The 24,408-nt window shown below is 39.6% G+C and overlaps 1 protein-coding gene across 1 annotated transcript in view; it reads left to right on the forward strand.

Moving 5' to 3' along the window:
- Nucleotides 1-17,555, forward strand: part of grid1b (glutamate receptor, ionotropic, delta 1b) — a 428,151-nt gene extending 410,596 nt beyond the window's left edge. Inside the window, 3 exon segments of the mRNA XM_054598809.1 lie at nt 57-223; nt 8,275-8,515; nt 17,067-17,555. Coding sequence (XP_054454784.1) covers nt 57-223; nt 8,275-8,515; nt 17,067-17,555 — 897 coding nt within the window.
- The last annotated feature ends 6,853 nt before the right edge of the window (nt 17,556-24,408 follow it).

The following is a 24,408-nucleotide window of genomic DNA, read 5'->3' on the forward strand; positions in this document are numbered from 1 at the left end:
TTCTAGAATAAAGAACAACAACCTGATGGTTATTGACGTCATCTCTGTGTCCGCAGGCGAAGAAGAGTCCCTACGCCTTCCTGTGGGACATGGCGGTGCTGGAGTACGCCGCCCTGACTGATGACGACTGCACCATCACCGTGTCGGGGAACGGCATGAGCAGCAAAGGCTACGGCATCGCCATGCAGCACGGCAGCCCCTACAGAGACCTCTTCTCTCAGAAGTAAGTCACGACGGGGGGAGCTGTGCACCAAACCTCAGCTGTTAAAAAGACCACTTTTTTACCTCCAGGGAGGTTTTCAGAATAACATTGGAAGGTGAACTTTAAGTGTGAGACGATCAGGCGGTTTGATGCAAAGTGATGTGGGTGTTGTATCGTATTGAAGTTGTTTAAAAGTAGTTAAAGTATTTGGTCAAAATGATTGATACTGATGCAGTTTTTTGTTTTGCTTTCATCAGAAGCTCAGGAGTTTTAACGTTGACACCACTTTAATGATAATGTTTAATTCTTGCTTCATTAAATCTGATCTAATCATAGACTATAGTAGAAGTGGAAGTAGTCATCATGACGTCACCCATTATTTTCTTGGAATACAGCCGTCGCCATCTTGTTTTTTTTTGCATCCAATGAACAGGAAGTGACCATGTTTTGACTGAGGAGGAGTGACGTAGAGACGCCGTATACCTCTCTGGTGTCGACCTGTCAATCACTGTGTAGCCCTGCCCTAAAGCATACCCTGCTTTATGGTCTATTTGACTCTAAATGGACCATAATTTACTAAATGAACATCATGCTGTATTGAAGAAGACTTGAAACTAGAGATTGAGACCATAAACTCATGTTTACAATGTTTACTGAGGGAATAAATCAAGAGAGAAGTAGAGTCATTTTCTCATAGACTTCTATACAAGTGTGATCCTGCTAATTTTGATGACATGGTAGTTACTTGATGGTTATGGCTCAGGTGATAAAGCGGGTTGGCTTTGATCACATGATTGGGCGATTCAATCCCGGCTCCTGCTTGTCCCATTAGTTGTCTGTTTCTATATATATTCACCCCTTTTCTGCATGACATTCTCCCTCTCCTGTCCGTCTCTTTTAATTATCACATAAATAGACTTAAAGTGTCACTACAGCAACATCATAAATTCAGATAAATCAGGATCTTGTGCAAATTTACAGCAGCTAAGTCACACAAGAAACTGAAATGTCAATCCACTGAACTTAAATAACAGAATCAAATGATTTTAAATGTTAAACATTTAACATTTCACAGACGTTATCAATGTGATCTATTTTAAAAATGAAAATGTATGCAGCCTTGGCGTTGCTAAAACACTGTAAATGAGATTTGAAGTTCAATCAAACGCTCAACGCCTTTATTTATCAGTAAACATGTCATTCTGTTCATGCATGAAGTTAGTTTAACAAGTAAAGTTGCATAAAGCAATTAAATATGTATGAACTTTTATTTTATGATTGAAGAAACGCAACAAGTACTTAAATAGAAATTTGAATTATCAACAGATATTTAAAGGAAATTATCTTAAAAGCATGAAAACAGAACACTTCTCTTCTTTCTGTGTTTTTTATTACTTCTCTTTCTGCTCCATCTAAGTCATAAACCTGATGGCCTGAGGGGCCGAGCGGTTTACTGTTTGGCGGGAGGTTTGAGCGTTTTATCAGTAATGGACCGTCAGAAGATGTTAATGCAGACGGCCGCTCCGCTCCAACACATCAGGACTTTGGACAGAAGCTTTTCTTGTCAGCTGGTTTTATTGTGCAGTGAAACAAAGCCCGACGTGGAGTTAACGATGAAGGTTGTGGGCTTTTTGTCGGCAGTTTGATCCCCTTTGTTTGGCGCTACGTCTTCATTATCAGCCTCTAAAATCCTGCGATGTGAGTGACGAGTCCGTCTGAGGCGATCACATCTGGCTTTATGTTAACAAAGGGGCCACTCGGTCGGAAAGAAAATTGTCATGCTGACTTATTTCAAACTTGACGGAGGAGTGCAGGTGTTTGAAAGTTAAGTGTGTGGAGAGAAACACCTCCCGCCGGCGTTAAATCAATACCGGCGCTCCTTGCCAAAGTCAATTAAGCTCACATGAAACGAGCTGGTATCCAACAGCGCTGTTGTGAAGCTGAAGGGATTATTCATGGTGCGATGTGTAAACAGAGGGACGTGATGGTAATTATTAGATCTTGGAGGCTGATCGTTGATTTTTCCTTTTAATTACCTCCTTCAGTCGGAGTTTTGGATGAAATCAGAGCGTGAAACCTCGTCTCTCTTCTTCCAAACACAAATTGATCCCAGTGCGAGTTTCAGAAATCGTGTAGATCATTTAGTAAGTCTCCACATCATTACATCATGAATTAGTCGCATAAGCTTCTCGAAAATCAAAAGACTTTCTCATCCGTCTCGCATCGATCGGCTTCAGAGAGCAGACAGGAAGTTAGAAAGAAGTTGACCTCATAAACATGGAAAACTTGTTGTAATATTGAAGTTAAAGTCTGATTTCATGTTAAAGTTGTCCCTGTTGAACCCTGAATTTGTTTGATTAACAGCAGGTTTGTCATATTAGGTGTATTGATCACTTGAATCAGATTTCAACTGACAACAGGTGGGTAAAGATGGCTGCCATCTAAGTTTGTATCACTTCAGATAACCGGTTCCATCTAGACAAGGAGAAGAAGATTAAAATATCTGGTAACCTGAAGAGGAAACATTCGTCTCTCCTTGTTTTTTTCTCTTATCAGGTGAGATATCTGTCTCTGAGATTTCTGTCTCTGAACTTTAGTTGATGGCTGCTCACAGCTTTGGAAAATTATATTTAATCTGCAAAGAAGTCAAACACGGACCTGTCACCCAGGAAACCACTGTCTGTTCCCCGAGTGAAACAAGAATTCAAGAGGATTTATTTGTCACATAACTGGCGCACTGCAGTAACGGCACTTCTGTGGTTATTTTAACCCAAATTAAGACATTTTCCTAAACATAACTAAGTAGTTTTGTTTTCTAATCAAGCACAATCTACTCCAATACAGATCATTGGCTGGTCATTCGTAACAACTCACTTACAAACTCATCTAAGGTTCCTTGCAACACATTGGCTGATCTTTTGTAGGGAATAATTGATAATGATTTATCAAACCACATTTAATAACGTAGGGTGATGAACATCTAACCAAACATGTAGGATTTAAAGGTCCTGCAGCATAAAGCATGACACTAGCTAACGCCAAGAGAACACAGTTTTGGATCCATAACCATTTTAACGCCAATACATTTCTCAATCTCTGCCAGAACAGAAGACCAGAATCAATCAAGCAAGCAGATTTTAAGAGTTTTGGGGAAATGCGTCTCAAAATGTTGAACTAGTCCTTTAAAGCTGCAGAGACTTTCAAATGTTAGCAAACTGTTGGAACTTAACACTCAGATATATTCTGTGAGCCGACGGTCTATTCAGTCGCGTTGGCTGCTGCCGTCACAGGAAACGACTTTATCCGCCTTCTTATTAAAGAATTTAATTTGGGGTTTGAACTGCTGGCTGAGTTTCAATGAAAGCATAACTTCTCCTCAGCGTGCCGCATGGCTCAGCAGGCGTGTGTGCACCTGTCCTCCCAGGTGTGAGCGCCTCTGTAGATTCTCAGTGTGGAATGAGAATCAACGGCCGCTCTGAAAACGCCTCTGAACCGGCCGCGTGAAGTCGCAAGGAGGGCAGCGTTTATACGGCAGCTGCCAGCGGGAGCACGTTTGATGTCTGCTGCACGCCACACAACCCCCCACCCCCGGACTCCTTAAACCACCGTGTAACTCCCTGTGAAATTTCAGTAAGGGAGAAAAAACACAAAATGGTGATGGTGAGATTTGAGCAGCAGCAGCAGCAGCAGCAGTGTTAACAGAGATGTTAACACGGAGCATTAAGCGGCTCTCTGGGATGTTTGTGCCCCGTGCCTGCGTAGGAGGGTCGCCCAGAGCAACCCTACACCAAAAACAGGTCATTTAAACCTCCTCCAGCGGTGCGTTTATGTGACTCCCCCCCTCTGTCCTTCCTCCCTTTGTGTGATCCTCTCTTGTCCTCTCAGGCCATGTTCAGAAAGCGGAGAAAATCCTATTTCTCAGAGCTGCTCTTTAAAGCTTTGAGACTGTCCTCTTTGTAAGGGACGGGTGTCCACGTCAGATCACCTGAGGGGAGGGGGGGGAGGGACGAGGATGCTGCAGCAGAGGAGTGGAAGTGTACGGACAGTTCTGCTTCCACACGCTGGATTAGAAATGAAACAATGACTTCCTGTCAGGTGTGTGCGGTTGTTAACGTCCACATACGGTGGACAGTGTTGCCCTTTTATAACAAGGGCAGGGAGAGTGATAGATTTTAATACAGGAGACAACCTCCAGTTCTGCCAAGTGAAGCCAAAGCTTCATGTCTTAAAGCTGCATTCTCTCTACTGTCCATCAGGTGGCGACTCCTCTGGTTGTATAGAAGTCTATGAGAAAATGACTCTACTTAAATGACTCTGCATGATGTTCATTTAGTAAATTATGGTCCATTTAGAGTCAAATAGACCATAAAGCAGGGTATGCTTTAGGGCGGGGCTACACACTGATGGACAGGTCTCTACCAGAGACGTATACGGCGTCTCTACGTCACTCCTCCTCAGTCCAAATATGGTCACTTCCTGTTCACTGGTCCATAAATTCGACTCCGCCCTTTCAGACGGAGCAATCAGTTCTCAATCTGATCTAAATGTTGCAAATTTCCCCACTGCGGGACTAATAAAGGATTATCTTATCTTATCTTACATTGGAGACGCTTATTAATGCCTTGTGTTGGTGTTATCTGGTTACATCATATCTAGATACAACCTGGATACTAGATGCAAGTGTAAAGGGGAATTTGTGGGGGAAGAAGTCATGTAGACAGTTTAAAAGTTGATATGTATCCTGTTTTTATATAGTGTGTACTCTGTATGTACGGAGGGTTCGTACTGCGCTCTGTACACAAACTTATAAATATACTGGAGATGTGAAAAAGTAATTCATTTCATTATGTGGTTGGTTGTCACGGCAAAAACACAAGGAGCAACTTTTGTGAAGCATTGTCGTGTGACGTGAGTGTGAACAGAACCTCGACCTGTTTGATTTCTGTCTGTTCAGACGTCTTTGACCTCCTCGTGTCCTCTTGCGTTTCCTCTTTTTGGCGTCTTAATGCACCGATGGTCCGGGTTCATTGTTCGCCGTTGGGACCGTTTCTCAATCATGGCCTCCCCTTTTCCTTCTCCCTCTGCACCTCAAACTTCTTCTTTAATTAAGCAATTCTGTGTTTATTTAGGGATTAAGTCGTGGCACTGAATGGAGACAAAACCGCTAGTTATTAATGGGTTTTTTTTTCTGCTCTGGCCCGGTTCAGCAGGCGTCCAACAGCCCGAGGCGTCCTCGCTGCACAGCGTTCAGGGACGACCAAGAATAATGTCTCTGAGTGTTAAATTGAGGGCAGAGCTATTGTTCAGAGAGAAAACCATTATCTCCACATTTCCAAACCATCATTTTAATACCTAGTCCCATAACTGCTGCATTAACTCTATCCTGGGTTTCCATTGGATAATCCTGCCATTAATAACCTTTGCAGACTTTGTTGCTTCTGCTGCTCATTTGTGCTGTGAAACTATTTTGTCCTCGGGGTGTTTCGGGGCTGAGTGTGTGGATGGAAACTGCAGAGCGCTGACCTTCAACATGTTCGCGCTGAGTTGCGCAGATTAAATGCAGCAATTTGGGATCTGATTTTACTGCAGCTAAAAGCAGATTGTTCTTCAGTGGTCGTGGCAGAGTTTACTTAATTAACCACATTACTCACCACGAGAACAGCCGGCGTGCTGGATGAAACTTAATGTGTGTCACTAACGAAACAGTACGTCCGTGGATATGAGTTATGTAGTAGAGGTTTTAGGTCAGAGTACGCAGAGGAAACAATTAAAGTCGCTGCCTGTAGTTTATTTTTAATGGATGGACATTCTTTCCAACTTTAAACTCCATATCTGTTCTTGAGCAACAGATCATAAAAACTCACGGTTCGGATCATATCACGGATCGGGGTCACAGTTCGGAAAGAAAAAAAAGGAGCAACTATAACTTTTACTGATCCTTATCAAGTTTTATTTGCCACCAATACTAATTGCCGATCATTGATGATCCATATTGTCAGATACAGATCCCTTTGTTGTTTGATTATAGCAGCTGGTCTACAAGGATCCAAACAATTTATTTTCCAACCTTCCCAAAAATCATTTCAACGTTCTGAAGTCAGTAAACCATCAAATATTCTAAATGTTATCCTTTTACTTTCTAGTCATTAGTAGTTTTAATGATGTATTATAATCTGTTTAGAGCTAGTGTGAGGAAGTTAAACAGCTCATAATTCATCTCTAATATCTATTTTATATTAATGTGAAAACATCTCCTTCAAACTACTGGATTTAATCTAGTTTATCACCAACACTACATTTTACCAGATAACATTATAATTTACCTTCACCCAATACTCATTTTCACTGAACAGAGCCTGAACACATCTTAACGTAACTGAACTGAACCTCCTCCTGTTAGCCGCTAGCGGTGCTGCTAACGTTACTAGCTCTCTTCCTTTTATCTGTTAGCGATGCTGCTAACGTTACTAGCTCTCTTCCTTTTAGCTGTTAGCGATGCTGCTAACGTTACCATCTCTATTCCTGTTGGTTTAAACAGATTGGTTGTTTACAATGTATTATCAGAGATCAGAGACTAGAAAATCATAAATGATGGCCTGATCTCATATTTTACTGAATATTCTCTTCATCTGTTTTCTGATCTAAATGATGAGAATAATAATAATCATGGGTGCAACCTCACTTATCGATATGAGTGAGAGAAACACCACGAATACCTGCTTTTTACTTTCAACTTTAAATACATCTTTTGAGTCGAGACAAAAAAACCCGAATCAATACAGCTTTCATTTTGAAAAACTGACCTGCATTCAACCTCGGTGAAATAAAACACTTAAAAAAAACCTCAATGTCTTCTGAAGCGGCACACAAGATTACAGTTGATGCAGGATGATTGTTTTCTCAATGATTGTGAAATCACAAAAAGTTACTGCCTGCAGCTCAGAACACATTCCCTTCTTCATGACTTTGAGTCGTAGCATTGAACTTGTCATGTAATCGCCCACAGTGACTCATTTCAACAACAAAATGACAGCTGTGATAAGCTAAAATGCTTCATACTGTGTCTTCTTGTTGGGTGTAGTTCATAATAACTGAGACTTGGGCACAGGCTTCATTAAGCAGTTCTGTCTGTTCGTTTTCACATCAATGTAATGAAGGAAATTGCAGCTTTTTCACCTGAAGATATGATGGAATATTTTTAAATCCATTTTATACCATTTCACATCGCATCAATGTTACATCATCACTGTGTGATAAGTGCCGATTAAATGGAAAAGTTTATACCTGATAAACATAATGTTACCTTGACAAAAGTAATGCCGACTTCATGTGTGCTGTAATGGATTTTTCTACAACTGAAGCTATTCGATAATAGATTCTCTTATTGTAAGGAAATTAATCAGTTGTCATGGGGAGATTATGTTTTTTTTTCCTATTTTTAAAAGACAAAGATCTAAAGAATGCCAGATTGTTTGTATCTTTCCTTGTATTAGATTTACTTTTTTTTGTCTGACGTGGATTATTTGATCCTACCCGGTGTCTGCGGTAATAGTTGATGAATAAATTAAGCAACAATTAAGTCCATCAAAAACTATGAATAACCATTTTCAGATTTATTACAATTTGTAGTTTGTTTTCACCATGCATTTCTCTCCAAAGATGCTTTAGTGCAATAAATGGAATGCTGTGTCATTTATTTATAAAACTCTTTTGGATTTGATGTCATCTGAAAGGACCATCAACTCTTGCTTTTACTAACATCCATACCACGGATTCATCAAATTTACTTAACTTTGACTTATTTATGATTTGTTTGACATGCTATACTATGACTTTTTTCGATATGCTATACTATGACTTTTTTTTTTTAAATACTTCACATCGACTTTTTTGACATGCTCTGACTTCTGTCAAATTAAATAATATGACATTTTTAGGATTTTTTTTAAAGCTTACTATACTATACGGCATTATTAAGGCATATTATACTATATTCACTACTTATATTCGCATGTAGAAGTTGAATAAATGTTCTCTGACTCAAATGTTCACATTTTCTTCTTCTTCTGCAGGATCTTGGAGCTGCAGGAGAAAGGTGACCTGGACATCATGAAGCAGAAGTGGTGGCCTCGCACCGGCCGCTGCGACCTCAACAGTCATGCCAGCGCCCATCCCGACGGCCGCTCCCTCAAGCTCCACAGCTTCGCCGGCGTCTTCTGCATCCTGGCCGCCGGCCTGCTGCTGGCCTGCCTGGTGGCCGGGCTGGAGGCTTGGTGGAACAGCAACCGCTGTCGCCAGGAGCAGCCCAAAGAGGTGACCGAGCACAGGGCCCGGCGGACGGGCCAGCAGGGGGAAGACACTGCCACACTCTACTTTAAGGATCCAGCCGCAGACGCGAGCCCCGACTTAGTGGAGCTCCAGTACACCCAGCTGTAGAGGAGAGAGGTTTAGGAAAGTAGAGTTAGTGTTGGAGAGCTTCGGGCACAGAGGGTGGCGAGATAGGACAGAGTAGCTAGATGTGCTTTGTGCCACATCAGCCCAGGCCACTGATTGAAATCAAATTTGGTCTTTTATTATTACCCCTCCTCCATTTTTTTATTTTACCCGTCCATCGCTCCCCAACCACCTCGTCCTAAACTTACAGACACCAGAGCTCATCTGTTTTTGTATGGTATATTCTCTAAACCACACGAAGCACACAGCATACTTGGCCATTACTTTTTACTAATACACTCATAAAACCAGAGCTTCTCGATCCATTCGGGAACCCTTTTTCTTTGGCTTGATGCATACCCTCGAGGCCTTAGTCAAACAGTGTCAAAAGAGCCCAGCAATTTAGGATGTGGCTATTAGCATGTGCTGCATGTTTCCCAGCAAACCCCCCTGTTAAAACAGCAAAATACACCTGCAGACTGTAATGATTAATTCCCACAGTGCCGGCTTTGTAACCATTCAAGTGCTCGGTATTGAATTATTGTTATAATCTAATTTTCTACAGAGAGGCTTTGGTAGTTTCCTGCACCCAAGGGTTCAGAAAAGAGATTATAATTAGCAGAAGAGAGATTGTTCAGGCAGGGAATGTTAACAGTGTCGAACACAGACACACTTTCTTGACACTTTTGGACATTTTCCAATTCAGTGTGCGATCTGGATGAGACGTCAAGAGACAAGAAAGTAATTTATCACATCCAAGAGAACCTTAATGTGCAGCTCACCCTGAGTTTTAACATCAACAGTGACATTATCACAGTCAGTTAAAATAATTTGCTGATGTTGCTAATAGATACTCAAGCTTCACTAAGTGCCTACTGAATACAAACCATACAGAAGTCAATTAGCAGATCGCTCTCTTTTTAATGAAAGGAAAGCCACTCTAACAGCTGAGCTAATAGTTACACCTTTTGGTTGAAAGAGGAAAGGCATTTCATTAAACATTAATACACTCTCATCAATATTAATGAACATTGATAACAATGACTCGATGGAAGCATCTGATAATCCATAGGTGTTTAGTGCAAATCGATATCAATTAACAATATTTAAACTGTACTCCTGTCATCACAAAGGTCTATATTATGCTAATTTAACACTGAATTAGATGGTTTAAAACATTTGTATATGTTGTTATGTTATTTCTTAAACAGAGTGCTGCTCCGCCTTCAGAAAACTACCTTAAATTATCGAGAGTCACGTTGTGTCCCAGTGCCATACTATATACTATTTTTAACATGCTTTTCAGTCTGCAGAACATTTATACAAGTGAAATAAGGTTTCTAAAATACCTTTTGTGTATATTGCAATTTCATAGTGTGAAACAAGTAACGAAAACAAATCTTATTCATTCATCTTAAACAATATTCTCTCTCCCTTAGCTCTGTTTTTGGTCTCCACCAACTCCTTAGAGAAATATCTCTTAGTCTCTTTAGCTGCTTAAAGCTCCACCATGTTCACCAGTCTCTAACTGAGTCTGTCTGCTGTTTGCTGCTGAGTAGGTAGAGTACAGAGGGTTTTTGTAAAAGAACACAAAGGTTGTATTTGGGGGAGGTTGTTGAGATCCTTAAGGAGTCAACCATACAATCTATGTGCAGCCAAAGTACCAAATTTATGAGCTAGGAGAGGCTAGAAAAAAGGCTCTGTAGAAGATCAATAACAAAAGATAATCTCAAAGATAGTTTCTTAAAAAATACATTCCCATACAACAAAACTGCATTGCCAATTACATTTCGAGGTATTTTTTCCCAGATTACATTTATTTTTGGCGTATCACAAATACTTTTCTAATCTCAGTCAGCAGTGGATAGATGGGTCAAACAATCACAGGACTTTCACCCAGGAGACGTGTGAAACCAAAAGTCGACATTGACTTGTCTTGATTTAATAAATAACTTATAAAACATACTTATTTTAAGCCAAACCCTGAGGTTTAACTAAACCTAACCAAGTAGTTTTGTTGCCAAAACATAACCGAATAATGTTTGTTTAATTTCAAACCATGACATTACAAATGTTTAAAATTGTGACTGAAATTGGTATAAAATAGTGCGTCTCCAGTCTCAACCATCAGGTTGTGAAATACTAATCTACAGAAATTCAGTGAAGTAGACTCATTACTATATGGTCTTAATGGAGTGCAAAAACATTTGGACTTGCATAATTATGTTTCTTTTTCCTTTGCCATCAGGTTGGTTGTCGAATTAATGTTAATTAGCCATAATAATCTGCAGTTAATGTTTTTTATCAGGTGGTCACATTACATTTTAGACATTATTGTTTGCACCTTTACCGTAGAGTTATAGTATATAGTCTGGAACTGGGGCTCAATATTTGATTCTGCAGCACTCGTTGAGGCTTCACTTGAACATAAACTGACCTCAGACCTGCATTTCTACCTCCACACAACAACATTCACCTCCTGTGCCGATCACAACAGACACACATATCGGGAGGCAGGTTTGTGGGACAAAGATGGATCCATAAACTAAAGTGTGAGCAGACGGTGTACGTTTTGGGTGTGTCGCCCTTTAGCAATAAGATTTGTCTCCCAACATCCCAGTCCATAACCCCTGGTACTATCACTGTGTCACGTCTTATTGCTAATTATATGTCAATGTGGACGCCCGTGTTATCTATCTCCTCTCCTTCTCTCCATCTATCCTTTTTATTTACACTTGACTGTCTATGATCTCGTGCAGGTTACTAAGGATTACAGACTGGCAAGGGTTTCTGGTCCATTGACATATAATGACATTACAACTGCTTCATCGGAGGGGAGGAGGGACATTTGGACAGACAGAGAGAGAGGCTGGGATGAAGCAGAAGCTATTGATACAGGTCAGAATAGACCTCCTATACAACTATCAAAAATAAAAACAACAAGAAAAAGACATATCTGTGCCATCGCAAAGGTCCCTTTTGTTTTGTCGAGGGTTGATTTTTTTGGTCAACTGTAAAACAACAACTGAGCAAAAACGTGTCTTCTACCTGATTCTGGAAATAACACTTTGATTCAGAAATATTCCCGTAAATATGTAAAAAAAAAAAAATGTAAACATGCAGGGCACAAGTTGAAATACATTTCTTAACTCCTAGAAAGCTTCGTAACTAATGTCATCTACATTTTTTCTCTATTTCAACCAAAGAAAAAAAAGCTTAAATCAGACATTTTGTTGTTAAAGTTTCTGGTAGCTCATTAAAACTCACGCCGTTAAAACCAATGAAGCTAATCAATTTCCTTATCAGAAAATTGAACAGGAAGTTATTTCCAGAACCAGACGTTTCACCTAAACAGAAAAGACAAAAAACTGTACCAAATTAATTTGGTTCTTGATCTGAAAAAAACTGAAAGCTTGGTCTTAATTGCAATTGATTTGAACATAGTTTTTTCTCTTTGCAGACGACATGATAATTAAAGTGTTAATTGATGTTGGGCCTTGGCTGCTCCACCTTTAACACTGAACTCCCCCCGTCATTAGAAACCCTCCTGGTTCTTATAGTGCCTTTCTGTTTCTCCTTGCCTTGTTTCAGTTAGTCATCTTTTAACTGTGTGAATACATTTCATAAGGGCTGACCTTTGACCTCACTTTTACATGTCCCTTTACGTGTTGAACAGAACAAATTACGGTTACACTGTGATGGAAATTAAAAGGAACCCTGCAAACAAGCTTAGTGCCTTTTCACACATGCCTATTATAAACAATAACAACTTAATATTATTTATAGCCCTTTATAAACTAAAATTACTCAACAAGATATGAACTGATGTGTATCAAAGCTTAACAAGGCCTCATCCTCAAATGTCAATATTTGTCTATTTAAGATGGAAAATTGGAGCTATGGATTCTGTGCAAAAAAACTAAAATGTTAAGGAACTCGGAGACATACGTTGAGTTAATCATGAGCGGTTAAATATATCATCAGATAGTTGCGTCCAAGATATTAAAGCACAATATTTCTCAGTGTCAGATTTGCTCTGGAAGCAGAAATTGAAGTACCAAAGTATTTGCCAAAGTACCTAAATCTTTTGTAGTGCAACTTGGCCAGCTCGCAAATTAGCCTCACAAAGCCAGACTACATTGAGAAAACTTTGATTTTAGTCCAGTAATTTAAATCAGCAAAGCCAGACTCACAGCATCTCACAAAAGCATCCAGTCAGCTGATGTGACAGTCGAAGGTCGAACACCGAACACACCAGCCACATGAACTAACATTCAAACTAGATGTTACAAAGTGAAGTTCTGGAACTGTATGACCCTTTTTTAAAAGCTAATAATTTCTAGGTAGACATGATATGAAGCGGATAACGTTTGGGTCTGCTAAGAACAGAAAATTGCAAAGACTAATTATAAATAAAATAGATTGTCATGAGATCTGGTTCAGATGTTCATGTTCCCCTCAGGATGAACTCTAAGAACATCATCACAGAGCAGCTAGCATGTTCATTCATTCACGACTGCAGCTTTAATGATGCCGCCAGTTCAGAAGACACAGAGAAAAATAAAGGTTCCATCTTGAACCGAAAATGGTTCTTTAGAGTGAAGCCATAGAAGAACCATTTCTGGTTCCACAAAGAACCTCTCAGTCCAAGGTTCCTTAATGAACCATTTCCTTAAATGGTTGTTTTAAAAAAAAAAAAAACATTCAAAGTGAACTTCAAAGAACCAGAAAAGGAGCCATCAAAAAATGGTTCTTTGATGCACCATTTCTGTTACTTTGAATCACTTAAAGAAGAAAAAAGTTCTCTGCCTCTGAGAAATGTCTTGAAGTGAGGCTAGATGTCCAACTGTATAGACGTCTCTGGACAAACACATCTTATAGTGAGAGATGTAAAGATCAAAGGAAGGCGGCTATAAAAGAAGAGAGAGGCTTTAGATGTTCCAGAGGACCACTTGAATCCAAAATGAACCAGAAACTGTTCTTATCACACTTGAGCACAACCCACTCAACAGTTGCAAAGTCGCAGGAGGGAGAGTGATTTAAAATCCCCCCCCCCCCCCACTGGCAGCCCTCATTAAAAGAGCTGTTTGTTTTCCAAATTAATGGAGGCTTTTCAGAGGCCTCTTATTTTCTTCCTCTGCACTTACATCACCAGTCCGTCTTTAACGACCGGCTGAGGTTTAATCCTGGGCATTTATTTATTCGGGCTAGCCGCCAGTTTTTAACGAGATGCCAGTCGTGAAACAATAACCTGAACTGAGATGTTTTAATTGGCTTTGAGAGGAGCTCTTTGAGTCTGGAGACGGATCAAACACCTCGTATGTTTACCTTAAAGGTTTGAACAAAAGGCTGAAGACAGATGCTCCACCACAGTGGATCACTTTTCACAAGCTGCTTCCTGTTATACGGCGTTTCACAGGAAGGGCTTTCATCACCACGCTACCTCGTCATAAAGAACTAAAGTTCATCTATAGAGCAAACATATTGCCTATGATGGCTGCCTTTTAGAGACAAACCGCTACTCGTTTTATTTCTATTAACCTCTAGTTAGTTTCAGGAGGTGAAGCTTCTACTGAGGACACAGAGGTCCTGTCTCTTTGGGGGCTTTTAGTTTACATTTTATCATTTAACATACCAATAACTTATTTAGATTTCAACGCTTTTAAATACGACGGTTATCAGGCTGAGAAAAATTAAGATACACATATAAATGAATCAATATAAAAGTTGTTTAGCTTCTGGTCAAAGGAGGACAAATATCAAGAAGATAGATAAATTAAAGTTTTGATCCTTTATCTTTCCGTCGTGGTTGATTTGGTTACATCTGTGCTTACTGGTGGTTCATAATAACAATATCGTTTGAAATGACACACGTCTTGATCTGTGGAGGCCGTGGCTCAATCTTAAAGATTAGCTAACAAAAATAAGATAACAAATGACAAAAATGATATAAATACGACAAAAAAATTATAAATTGAAATAATAAATGAGAAAACAATAGATAAAATTAGATAAAAAAAATGACAAAAAGGAAATCAAATGGGATAACAAATGACAAAAATGAGAAAACAAATGATGAGAAGTTGAGATAACAAATGACAAAAAATTTTTAGACGTAGCAGTCGGGGCTATCCTCTGAATAGATGTATTTTCCTGTGGCTGCTTTGTCGGTTGAACTCTTTTAATGTAAAGCAGCAGCAGGAATTGTTTTGGTTTCTCCTGGTAACACAAGATGACTCTGCCAGTAATATTTACAGAGAGGAAATCACATAGTGTGGATACATTAATGACAGAATATTCACAATTAAATAAAAAAAATGTTAACTTTAAAAAAAAGAAAAAATATATCAAAATGAACCGATTATTTTCCTTACTGCACTGCGACATAAGGGGATATATGTGTGTATTAATATACAGTGTTAATGTGTCATGTGCATTGTTCTGAATATCACTTGTGTCACTGTGACGAGTTACCGTGACTAATATCATTGTACCTCTTGAGTTGAAGTGAATCCAATGCTGGAGCCACGACAGGCTGCGTTCAGGGACACCACGTTTTGTTGTAAAGAGGCCGGTTTGTTTCACGGTTTCTCTCCAAATGCATGACTTCACAGAGAAGCAAACACGCGGAACGTGCAGAGAATGTAGATTCAGACGCTGAGAGTCACTTGATATGCGACTCACGCCTCCTGTCTTTGTCTTTACACCTTGTCCTTTACCTTCCCGTGACCCCGGTGTTCTGAAGCAGACCCGCGGTTCAACAGGGAAACACTCAGAGTGTCTATTAATGCCTAACCAGTATGCATAGCTGCAGGCGGCAGGAGATGCCAACGTCAGCCAATGTTTTTGATTAAATTGTTCTGATAGCGAACAACTTCTCTGATCCGGAGTGTACCGGCTCCAAGGGCAGCGCCGGCAAACGCACCGTGAAGTACAAGTCTTCTGTTTCTGTGAGAAAATGAATCTGTAGAGCAACAAAATCCCCAACAATATAAGATAACAAGTCACTTTACTTTTAGAACAAAAGACCACAGTTATTCATCTCACCGGAATGTAGATTTTTAACCCTCTGAACCCCAAAACCAGTCAGCGGGATGGAAAAGCATGTTTTCTTCAAACAATCGCCAAAACTACACCGTTTATCACAGCCAGACACTGTTAATACCGTCATAATCGTCAGACTTTCATCTTTCTGACGGTCCTTGAACCCATCATACGTGACGAGCGCTTCTGTCAGATGAAGCAGCCAAAACTAAGTGGATAATTGTGATATTTAATCATGAACATTTAATTCTATATGTCTCATTTAAAATCTCACCCCAAATGAACCGTTTGCTTTAAACAGATTCTGTAAAAAACATAAAATTCTGATCTCCTCAGTGAAACTATGAAGCCATGATTGATTCACCTGAGACCAACAGTCATGTGACAAAAAACTCTGTGAAACTTTGAATGAACTTCAGGCTGCTGAACACAGAGCAGAGAGGAGAGGAGAGGCTGGAAGTATAGGATGAAAAAATGTAAATAGCTCAATATTTATAGCAAGTAGAGCCTCCATTCCCCCCCGAACATTAGTAACACTTGTGGACACTCACCCAAATGTTGGATATATAGATTCCATTGTTTGCCAATTTTTGTAAAATAAATTATCAAAGAAATTCAACTTGCGTTTTTTTCTTTTTTTTATGATTTATGTCACTATAACTGTGTTTTTCTGCACTAAAGACATGTTTGAGTTATCGCTACTTCTAGTCATGATTGTTCTGTTTCCATAGAGGAGCAGGACTTTTATATTATAGTGAAAATCAAGACCACAGAGAGAAAAATTTGACAGGAGCTAAAAAAACGCCCCAAAAAATTGCTTGTGGTTCAGAGGGTTAAACCCAATGTACTAGATCTGGAATATCTGCCTGAGGTGAAATGCAAGTCTTCCAGTAGAAATTCAAGTTCCAGATTCAATCAAAAATCTATACCAGAGTTCTCTCAATGCACCACATTTGGTAAAAAAAAACAACCTTGAGATATCCTGCAAACATTCGGCCTCTCACGTCTTTACAACAAACCGCCGTCGGTCCGTTTGGCTCCAGGATTGTTTTTCTCCAGACATCAAACCTTTAATATTCACTGGCCAAGTTTGATTTCAAGGTGCACATACAGATTGGTTTCTGTGGCCTCAGTTCACCCCCCAAAAAAAAAAAAACAAAAAAAAAAAAAAAACAAGAGTCTTTCTGATCGCGGTCCATCAATTGAGAACAAAGGCCACGTCCTGAATCAATGAGAATGCATGGAGCACCAGCAGACCTGAACCAGTCTGAGAAACCGGCCCATCGCCAATCTCAGCCTCTGTGTCCCCCCCCTCCTCTCCTCTCCTCCCCCTGTCTCCCCTCTGTCCTCTTCCCACCCCTCCATCCCTCCACTCCTCCTCTTATAGGACAAGGAGGTGAATCTGGAACAGGTGCACCGTCGTATGAACAGTCTTTTGGACGAGGACTTGGCCCACAAGCAGATCCCCGGCCCCTCTATCGAGATCTCTGCGCTGGACATCGGCAGCATGCAGCCCAGCCAGGCCTCGCTGATGCAGGGCCCGGAGTCCGTGCGGGAATACCCCCCTCGGGCCACGCTGTGACCACCTTCCTCCCCGGGGAGGGGGGCCGCCTCCTCCTCATCCCCACCCTCACCATGGGGGACCCTAGGCAGGACGCTGGCTCTGTCCCAGGGCCCTGGCAGCAACACGTTGCCCCTGCACCACCCGCTCAGCAGCACCAGCCTCAGCGGCACCATGCAGTGCAAACACCGGGCTCCCAACGGGGGGCTCTTCCGGCAGAGCCCTGGCAAGACACCCATGCCAATGTCCTACCAGGCAGTCTCCGCAGGACCCATACCCGAAGCCATTGAGGCCACCCACAGTACATCAATATAGGGATAGGAGGGGAGGGGGGCCGGGGGGAGGGGACTTTGGTTGTGGATGTGAGGGGTTGAGAAAAATTATTAGCGAAGAAAAAAAACAAAACATATATGTAAAAAGTAAAAAAAAAAGATTTTTTATCTCACTTCCTGTTCTGAAAAGCCGATGTTACAAAAAAAATTAACAAAATTTTAAAAAGCGGGTTGGCGGGTGTAATTTTTCTCTTGTACATATCTGTAAATACCAAGAGAACGAAGTGAGGTTAAAGTGTATTTTGAATATTCTCAATTTTTGAAGTTGAGTTATAAAAAACAAACAAAAACAGATTTAAAAAAAACAAAAAACATATATATATATATATATAAATATATATATACATTGATGAAAAAGTTATGACTGTTTGAATGGCTTTGTAAATTTTGTTCAATATGAAACAATGACGCGAAATTCATTGTGATTGTTTTCTAAGTGCCGAAATTAAACGATGTCTCTCCACAACTCATCGATGTAAACGACTACCCATGATGCACCGCTGTAGGGACATTCTAGTGTTGGACACCTACTGTTATGCACCTCTGTACCAACCCCTTATAATATATATATCTTCAGCATCGGACGAAAATGATCACAATCTTTTTTTTTTTTTTTTTTTCATTTGTATTAAATATATAATATACATTGTTTGTTTTTCAAATCAAAAGTCTATATTCATTTTCTTTGTAAATTGTGTATCGTTCAATAACGGAGGGTGGGGGGGGGGATTTTTATCTGGTTCATATTTTACACACAGCTGAGTGGCTTGTTTTTTTATAGTACCTTTTTATTTGGCATCAGTACTGTCCAGGTGAGGAGTTTCAGTCTGTAAAGGAGGACGGACTGTTGGGCTGCGATCACATCTGCTGTCGGCAAAATGTTCATTATTTTAGTTTATTATTATTTTTCGTGAAGCTGTTTTGGTTCCACATCTGAAAGTCAAATCAAGCAAAATAGTCTTATTGTGGTGTTTTAGGTTCAAACGACAGAACACTTACTTAACGAGTCAACGTTAGGAGATAAATATGAACGACCTCTTTAGTTTAAGATTTAATATATCTATTGGACGAATAAAGTTCCGTACAAACACTCGTGATTTTCCTTACTAGCAAATTAATATTCTCGGCTACCAAACAGTTTGCGTCCCAACTTTCATCCATCTCACAATTTGCTTTTCTGTACGATGAGTTAAATTCCACTAATTGATTCCTAAATGTCTCGTTATTTTACAGTCTAACATCAATTGTATTGTATCACTGCAGAAATAAACACTTCTAACTGTCCCAATCAGAATTCCATCATTTTATGAGAGGAGGGAAAACTTTGGGAATTAAAAGTCCATTTACCAGTTCATGAAATGTCTCAGAGAGTTTTGATATTACGGTTCTGACCACAGACTGTATTTAAGAATCAGTGTGTAGCCCCGCCCCTAAAGCATGGTCTATTTGACTCTTAATGGACCATCATTTACTAAATGAACATCATGCTGTATTGAAGAAGACTTGAAACTAGAGATTGAGACCATAAACTCATGTTTACAATGTTTACTGAGGGAATAAATCAAGAGAGAAGTAGAGTCATTTTCTCATAGACTTCTATACAACCAGAGGAGTCGCCCCCTGATGGACAGTAGAGAGAATGCAGCTTTAACAAATGAAGCTTTTGACCGCCTGGTTCTGAACGATGAGACACTGGAACCAGTTTAAGACTCGGTACAAATAGTTAATTTTGCTCTTTTTAGCTATTTTTTCATGTTGAGATTAGACCGACTGATTATGGGTCATTTGAGTTGAGCGATCGTCACGATGAAGCAGTGAAAAACAGATGTGACTTGAAAAACTTTTGCTCGATTGCATCCCAACTTGGTAGAAACCAAACATCTCAGATTTGTCCTTAGTTTTGCTGCATGGCTAATAATAATTACCCTATAACACCGCGGCCATTTCCAGGACTTGGTTGCCATTTTTATCACTTCAAACCTCAAGTAAGATCACCTTTGAGTTTAAATCTGTGTTTTAATTTTGAGGCCAAATTGTCAATGTTGTTGAACGCATCCCAACAGTCTCTGACCTTTTTTTGTTTGTTCTATTTAACCTGAAGAAAAAAGAACTATCAGCTATATAGATATGTCTTTACTTTTTTATACGAGAGAATTTAATGTCAAACACTTGTATACTGGTTTGTTTTTCTCTCTCCTGCAAAGCAGAGCAGTTTTAGTCAGAAGCCTCATTGATTCCTAATGAGATCCATCATCACCTGCAGATGAGTGAGAGAGTCATTAGTGTCAACGTGCAATCAGAGGATGATGAAGGTGGAGATTCTGCAGCTGTCAAACCTCCATGAAGAGGAATCTGATTATGTTGGATGATTGTTTTTCTTTATGGAATTCCGACTGACGAACATTTATGGAAAACAGGAAATATAAAAACCACACTCTCCTTGTTTCTGCTTTCATAAGTGCAATTAATGTGCATTTATGGAGACGTGATCACTAAAGTTTTCAGAACAGGAAGCAGGTCAGCTCGTCTTTGAACCGTTTATATTCCCCCAAAAGGTTCCATATTTTTATGTCTGCAGAGGAAGCCGAGAACGATACGATAAAGTACTGATTGGACATTATGATCAGAAAGAATTCCAATTCTTACAAATTCTTAACAAAATAAAAATAGATATAAAACTGTATCGCCAGACAAGAACATCAGTTTTTTGAGGATTCTGGATTAAACTCGCTGACGTTTTAATGTCTAAAATTGTCACTTTCTTCATGTCTGTTCATGGAAACTACAGTAAAGTTAAAGTCAGAGAACAAAGAAGTATAAAGAATGTTTGAAAAGTTCCGAGAGACGCCAGCGGTTAATGTAATATTTTGTTATTCGATTTTCTACACAAGAAGAAAACTTAATTTATGGTCTTAATTCTTAAGATTTGAAGTAAAAGTTCCCCAATTAAATAAAAAAAACAGTTCAGCCTGTTTGTTTTAGGACCAACTCTCTTCTTCTGGTGCTTTAACTCTTAGAAAAAGGTTTAATGTGAAACTGTGGAAACAAATGTTTTAACATGAGATCTTTTTAAAGTTGATTTTTTTTTTTCTCTGTTCATAAAACCGTGAATATATGAAATCTGTGCCAAACGGGGGTTTTAAAAAGACGTCGTTCTGTTTCTGTGTGAATACAGACTCTCCGGTACATTAAATAAAAACCACTCGGATGTTTTATAAACTGTAGTCGCTCTCGTGAACCAACCTGCTTTTAGCACACTGTGCTCCACCGCACGACGGATGGACCGATTATCGGCTGACAGGAAGTGAACAGGAAGTGTATGTGTGTGTGTGTGTGTGTGTGTGTGTGCTGGGTCGCCCCGTGGAGAAGATGAACACATGAACTGTCATCTCATTTAGTCCGTCACGGTCCATCGAGAGGGAGACCCTTGTTTTATTTATGAATATGCTGCTTGGAGTTTCTTAATCTTTAATAAAGAAATATGGTTTACACATTTGTTTCAGACGTTGTGTCAATGACAGCAGCATGTTTTTATTATTTAATTATTTATATAGTATTAATATATAATAGAGGATTGGTTGGTTTAGAGATTCAGGTCAACACATTTTGTATCTTCGCTATGTCACTTTTCTTAGAGCTGCAAATAACATTTATTAGAATTGTTAGTCTATAAAAAGTTGAATGAAACATGCAGATAAAATAACATTTTCAAATGTCTTTCTTTGGACTGTTGGTCGGAGAAAACAGTTTAGTTCACAAAGATATAAAATATTTAGGAAGTTGCGGCAGAGTTTAATGAATTATTTAAGTCATTTTTCAAGCAAAAAGGCCGTCAAAAAATATTATGATTCCAGCTTTTAAAATGTGAGAATCCCTGCTTTTCTTGGTCTCACATCTTTTTTAATTCAAAATATATATATATATATATATATTATTTTTTCGGACTGTTAGTTGAACGAAACAAAACGTGACATTTACTTGTGCTTTAGAAGAATGTGACTTTTTCTCTGTTTTCTGATATTTTGTAGAACAAATCATTGAGATAAATAATCTGCAGATTAATTCATTTTAACCAGTTATTTTTATCAATACGCCCTAAACACTTTCTTTTTAGTGTGCAATGCAACAGCTACTCTAATACGGCCACAAATTGTAAAAAAAGATAAAGTTTGGGGGGTTTTCCTTTTGAATTAATTGCAGTTTTGAGATGTTTTTCATCGTCATAACTGCAGCTGAAGATGACTCAGCTGTTTTTTGGTCAAATCAACAGGATTTCCAGACTCACAATCATAAATGAAGCTGTTCCTCAGAGAAACCAACAAAGAGCTAGAAGGGATTCCATCTGATATGATGTTATAAACACTTATATAATACTATAAATACCACACGTGTTTTTAACCAGGAGTCAATGAAACCAGGAGGAAGCTCTGATCGGTTATTGATTTCTCCTCAGTCATGAAGACGAGTCTTCACATCAGATCACATCGTCTCCTTTATGTGCCGAAGAGAAAATCCAGTCAGTAGAATTATTATTTAAAGAATGGAGAATCGATGCGAAACCAAACAACAGTCTGGTTGCTGAGTGTGAAATAGATCAGTTAAAGCTAAAGAAAGAAGAAGAAGAGCTTTGATATCAGCAGGACGTCTTAAAGGCTCAAACTTAACTCGAACAGAAAGAACTTCTTCTTCTTTGCAGTTAGAATCAAGATTCAAAATACTGCTTCACTGAGCTTCAACTGTTCAAAAATAATTGCTGCTATGTCATGATTCATTGAATATCTTTGAGTTTTGGACTGTTGGTCGGACGAAAAGAATTATCTGAAGATTAAATTGAGGATTTAATTAACTTCAAAAATATTCAGAACATAAATTAACAGAATATAGTTAATTGTTAATCTACTATATTTTCCAAGAAAAAAACAATTCAGGTCCAGGTAAAAAAATAAAGATTTCTGAAGGGACATTTTGAAGTTTGTAAAGAAGATTTAAATCCTTTGTGGACGGAGTTGAAGAAGCATTCTAACGTGATGTACAGACACCGTATACAGCTCTTCACATTTTGCAGGTGGAAACATAAAAAAGATCAACTTTTTTTCTGTCTGCATTTTCCCGAAAACAGTTTCTTTTTAGTGAGCGATGCAACAGCTTCTCTCAAAATTCCCAAATATGTGGAGTTGTTTTGACAACCAAACTTCATTTGGACAAAAAAAAAGATGATTAAATGATTTCAGGGTTTATCTTTTCAATTCGCTTGTCCTCCTAGTGGACATTAGAGGAACTTGAGACCTCGCTCTCCATTAGCAGCGCTCATATCCAGTGTGTGACTGAATATAAAGTGAATATATTAAACAGCTGATATATTCTGTCCTGTAGAATCACACCGTTGCCTCCCTGCAGTGCCACTGAGCCAGAGACAGAGTGTCTGCAGGAGGACGTGAAGCGGTGTCCTCCACAGTTATTCCGTCTCTGCTGCATCCTGCCGTCAGAGCGCCTGGCAGGAAACATCCTCCGCTCTGTCAATTAGGGGGAAGATTTAGTCTGACGCACCGGAGAAGGAGGATTTACACCGACACACCGGGACGTGCAGGATGTCAGCTGTCCTCTGGCTTTAAACTCACGAGCACCAATGTTTCCCGGCTGGCTGGCTTTGCTAAACGGTTACTAGGCAGCGTGGTGTGCAGACTGACAATCGATCGGATTGGTTAACTGGCAAGTAGAGCAGCCAGAGTATTGATTAGGTTTGGACTCACCGGTTCTGCTATCGGTAAAGTGAGGCTACATCTCTCGTTGTCTCAAACTCAATAAAACCCTCACAAGTTGAGGGAGGAAACAGCAGCAGTTTATCAACAACAAGCAGAACGTCAGTCTGCAGAAATGATCAGTGTTCTACTGTTTGGAGATCAGCCGTCCATCCTCGTCCACTGCAGGTAATGTTAGTCTGATCAGAAGAGCAGGGTCATCAATGGAAGATAATCACTGAGATAATTAGCTGAGAATGTGTTTTAAAGATTTAGGAACTTGTTGTGTTGCTGCTCAAGAAAAACTATTTGTTTACATACAAGAATAATAGAGAAATGTCTATTATTTTCTTAATTAATTGTCTTTCTTTTATCACAAAATAATCGATAAGAGTATTGATAAGGAACTGAACCAATAAGCAGAATTGATAAGTGTACTAGTATCCATAACTCCTAACGGTACTCATCCCTAATGACTGGCGAGGCGCCTGTTTGGTGCAGAGGTTCACTGACTGTTTGTCGTCAGACGTCTCTGGATAAACGATGGACGGAAGTTAAAAACATCAACGTTAACGTTCAACCTTTTGTTGCCCTGCAGGAGAACGCTGCTTAAATATACAAAATATATCAAAATCAAGATTTTATACGACACATCCTTCTTCCTCCTCCTCTTCCTCCAGCTCCTCCTCACCCTCTTCCTCCTCCTTATCAAATTCAAGTTTTTATGCGACACATCCTTCTTCCTCCTCCACCTCTTCTTCCTCCATCTCTCCCTCTTCCTCCTCTTCCTCCATCTCCTCCTCTACTTCCTCTTCTTTTTCCTCCTCCATCTCCACCTCTTCCTCCCCCTCCTCTTCTTCCTCCTCCTCCTCCTTCTTCCCCCCTCCCCTTTTCCTCCTCCATCTCCTCCTCTACTTCCTCTTCTTTTTCCTCCTCTTCCTCCCTCTAACTCTCCCTCTTCCTCCATCTCCTCCTCTACTTCCTCTTCCTTTTCCTCCTCCATCTCCTCCACCCCTTCCTCCCCCTCCTCTTCTTCCTCCTCCTCCTCCCTCTATCTCCTCCTCTACTTCCTCTTGTTTTTCCTCCTCTTCCTCCTCC

Source organism: Anoplopoma fimbria, chromosome 5 (assembly GCF_027596085.1).
Source record: "Anoplopoma fimbria isolate UVic2021 breed Golden Eagle Sablefish chromosome 5, Afim_UVic_2022, whole genome shotgun sequence".
Classification (NCBI taxonomy): Eukaryota; Metazoa; Chordata; class Actinopteri; order Perciformes; family Anoplopomatidae; genus Anoplopoma; species Anoplopoma fimbria.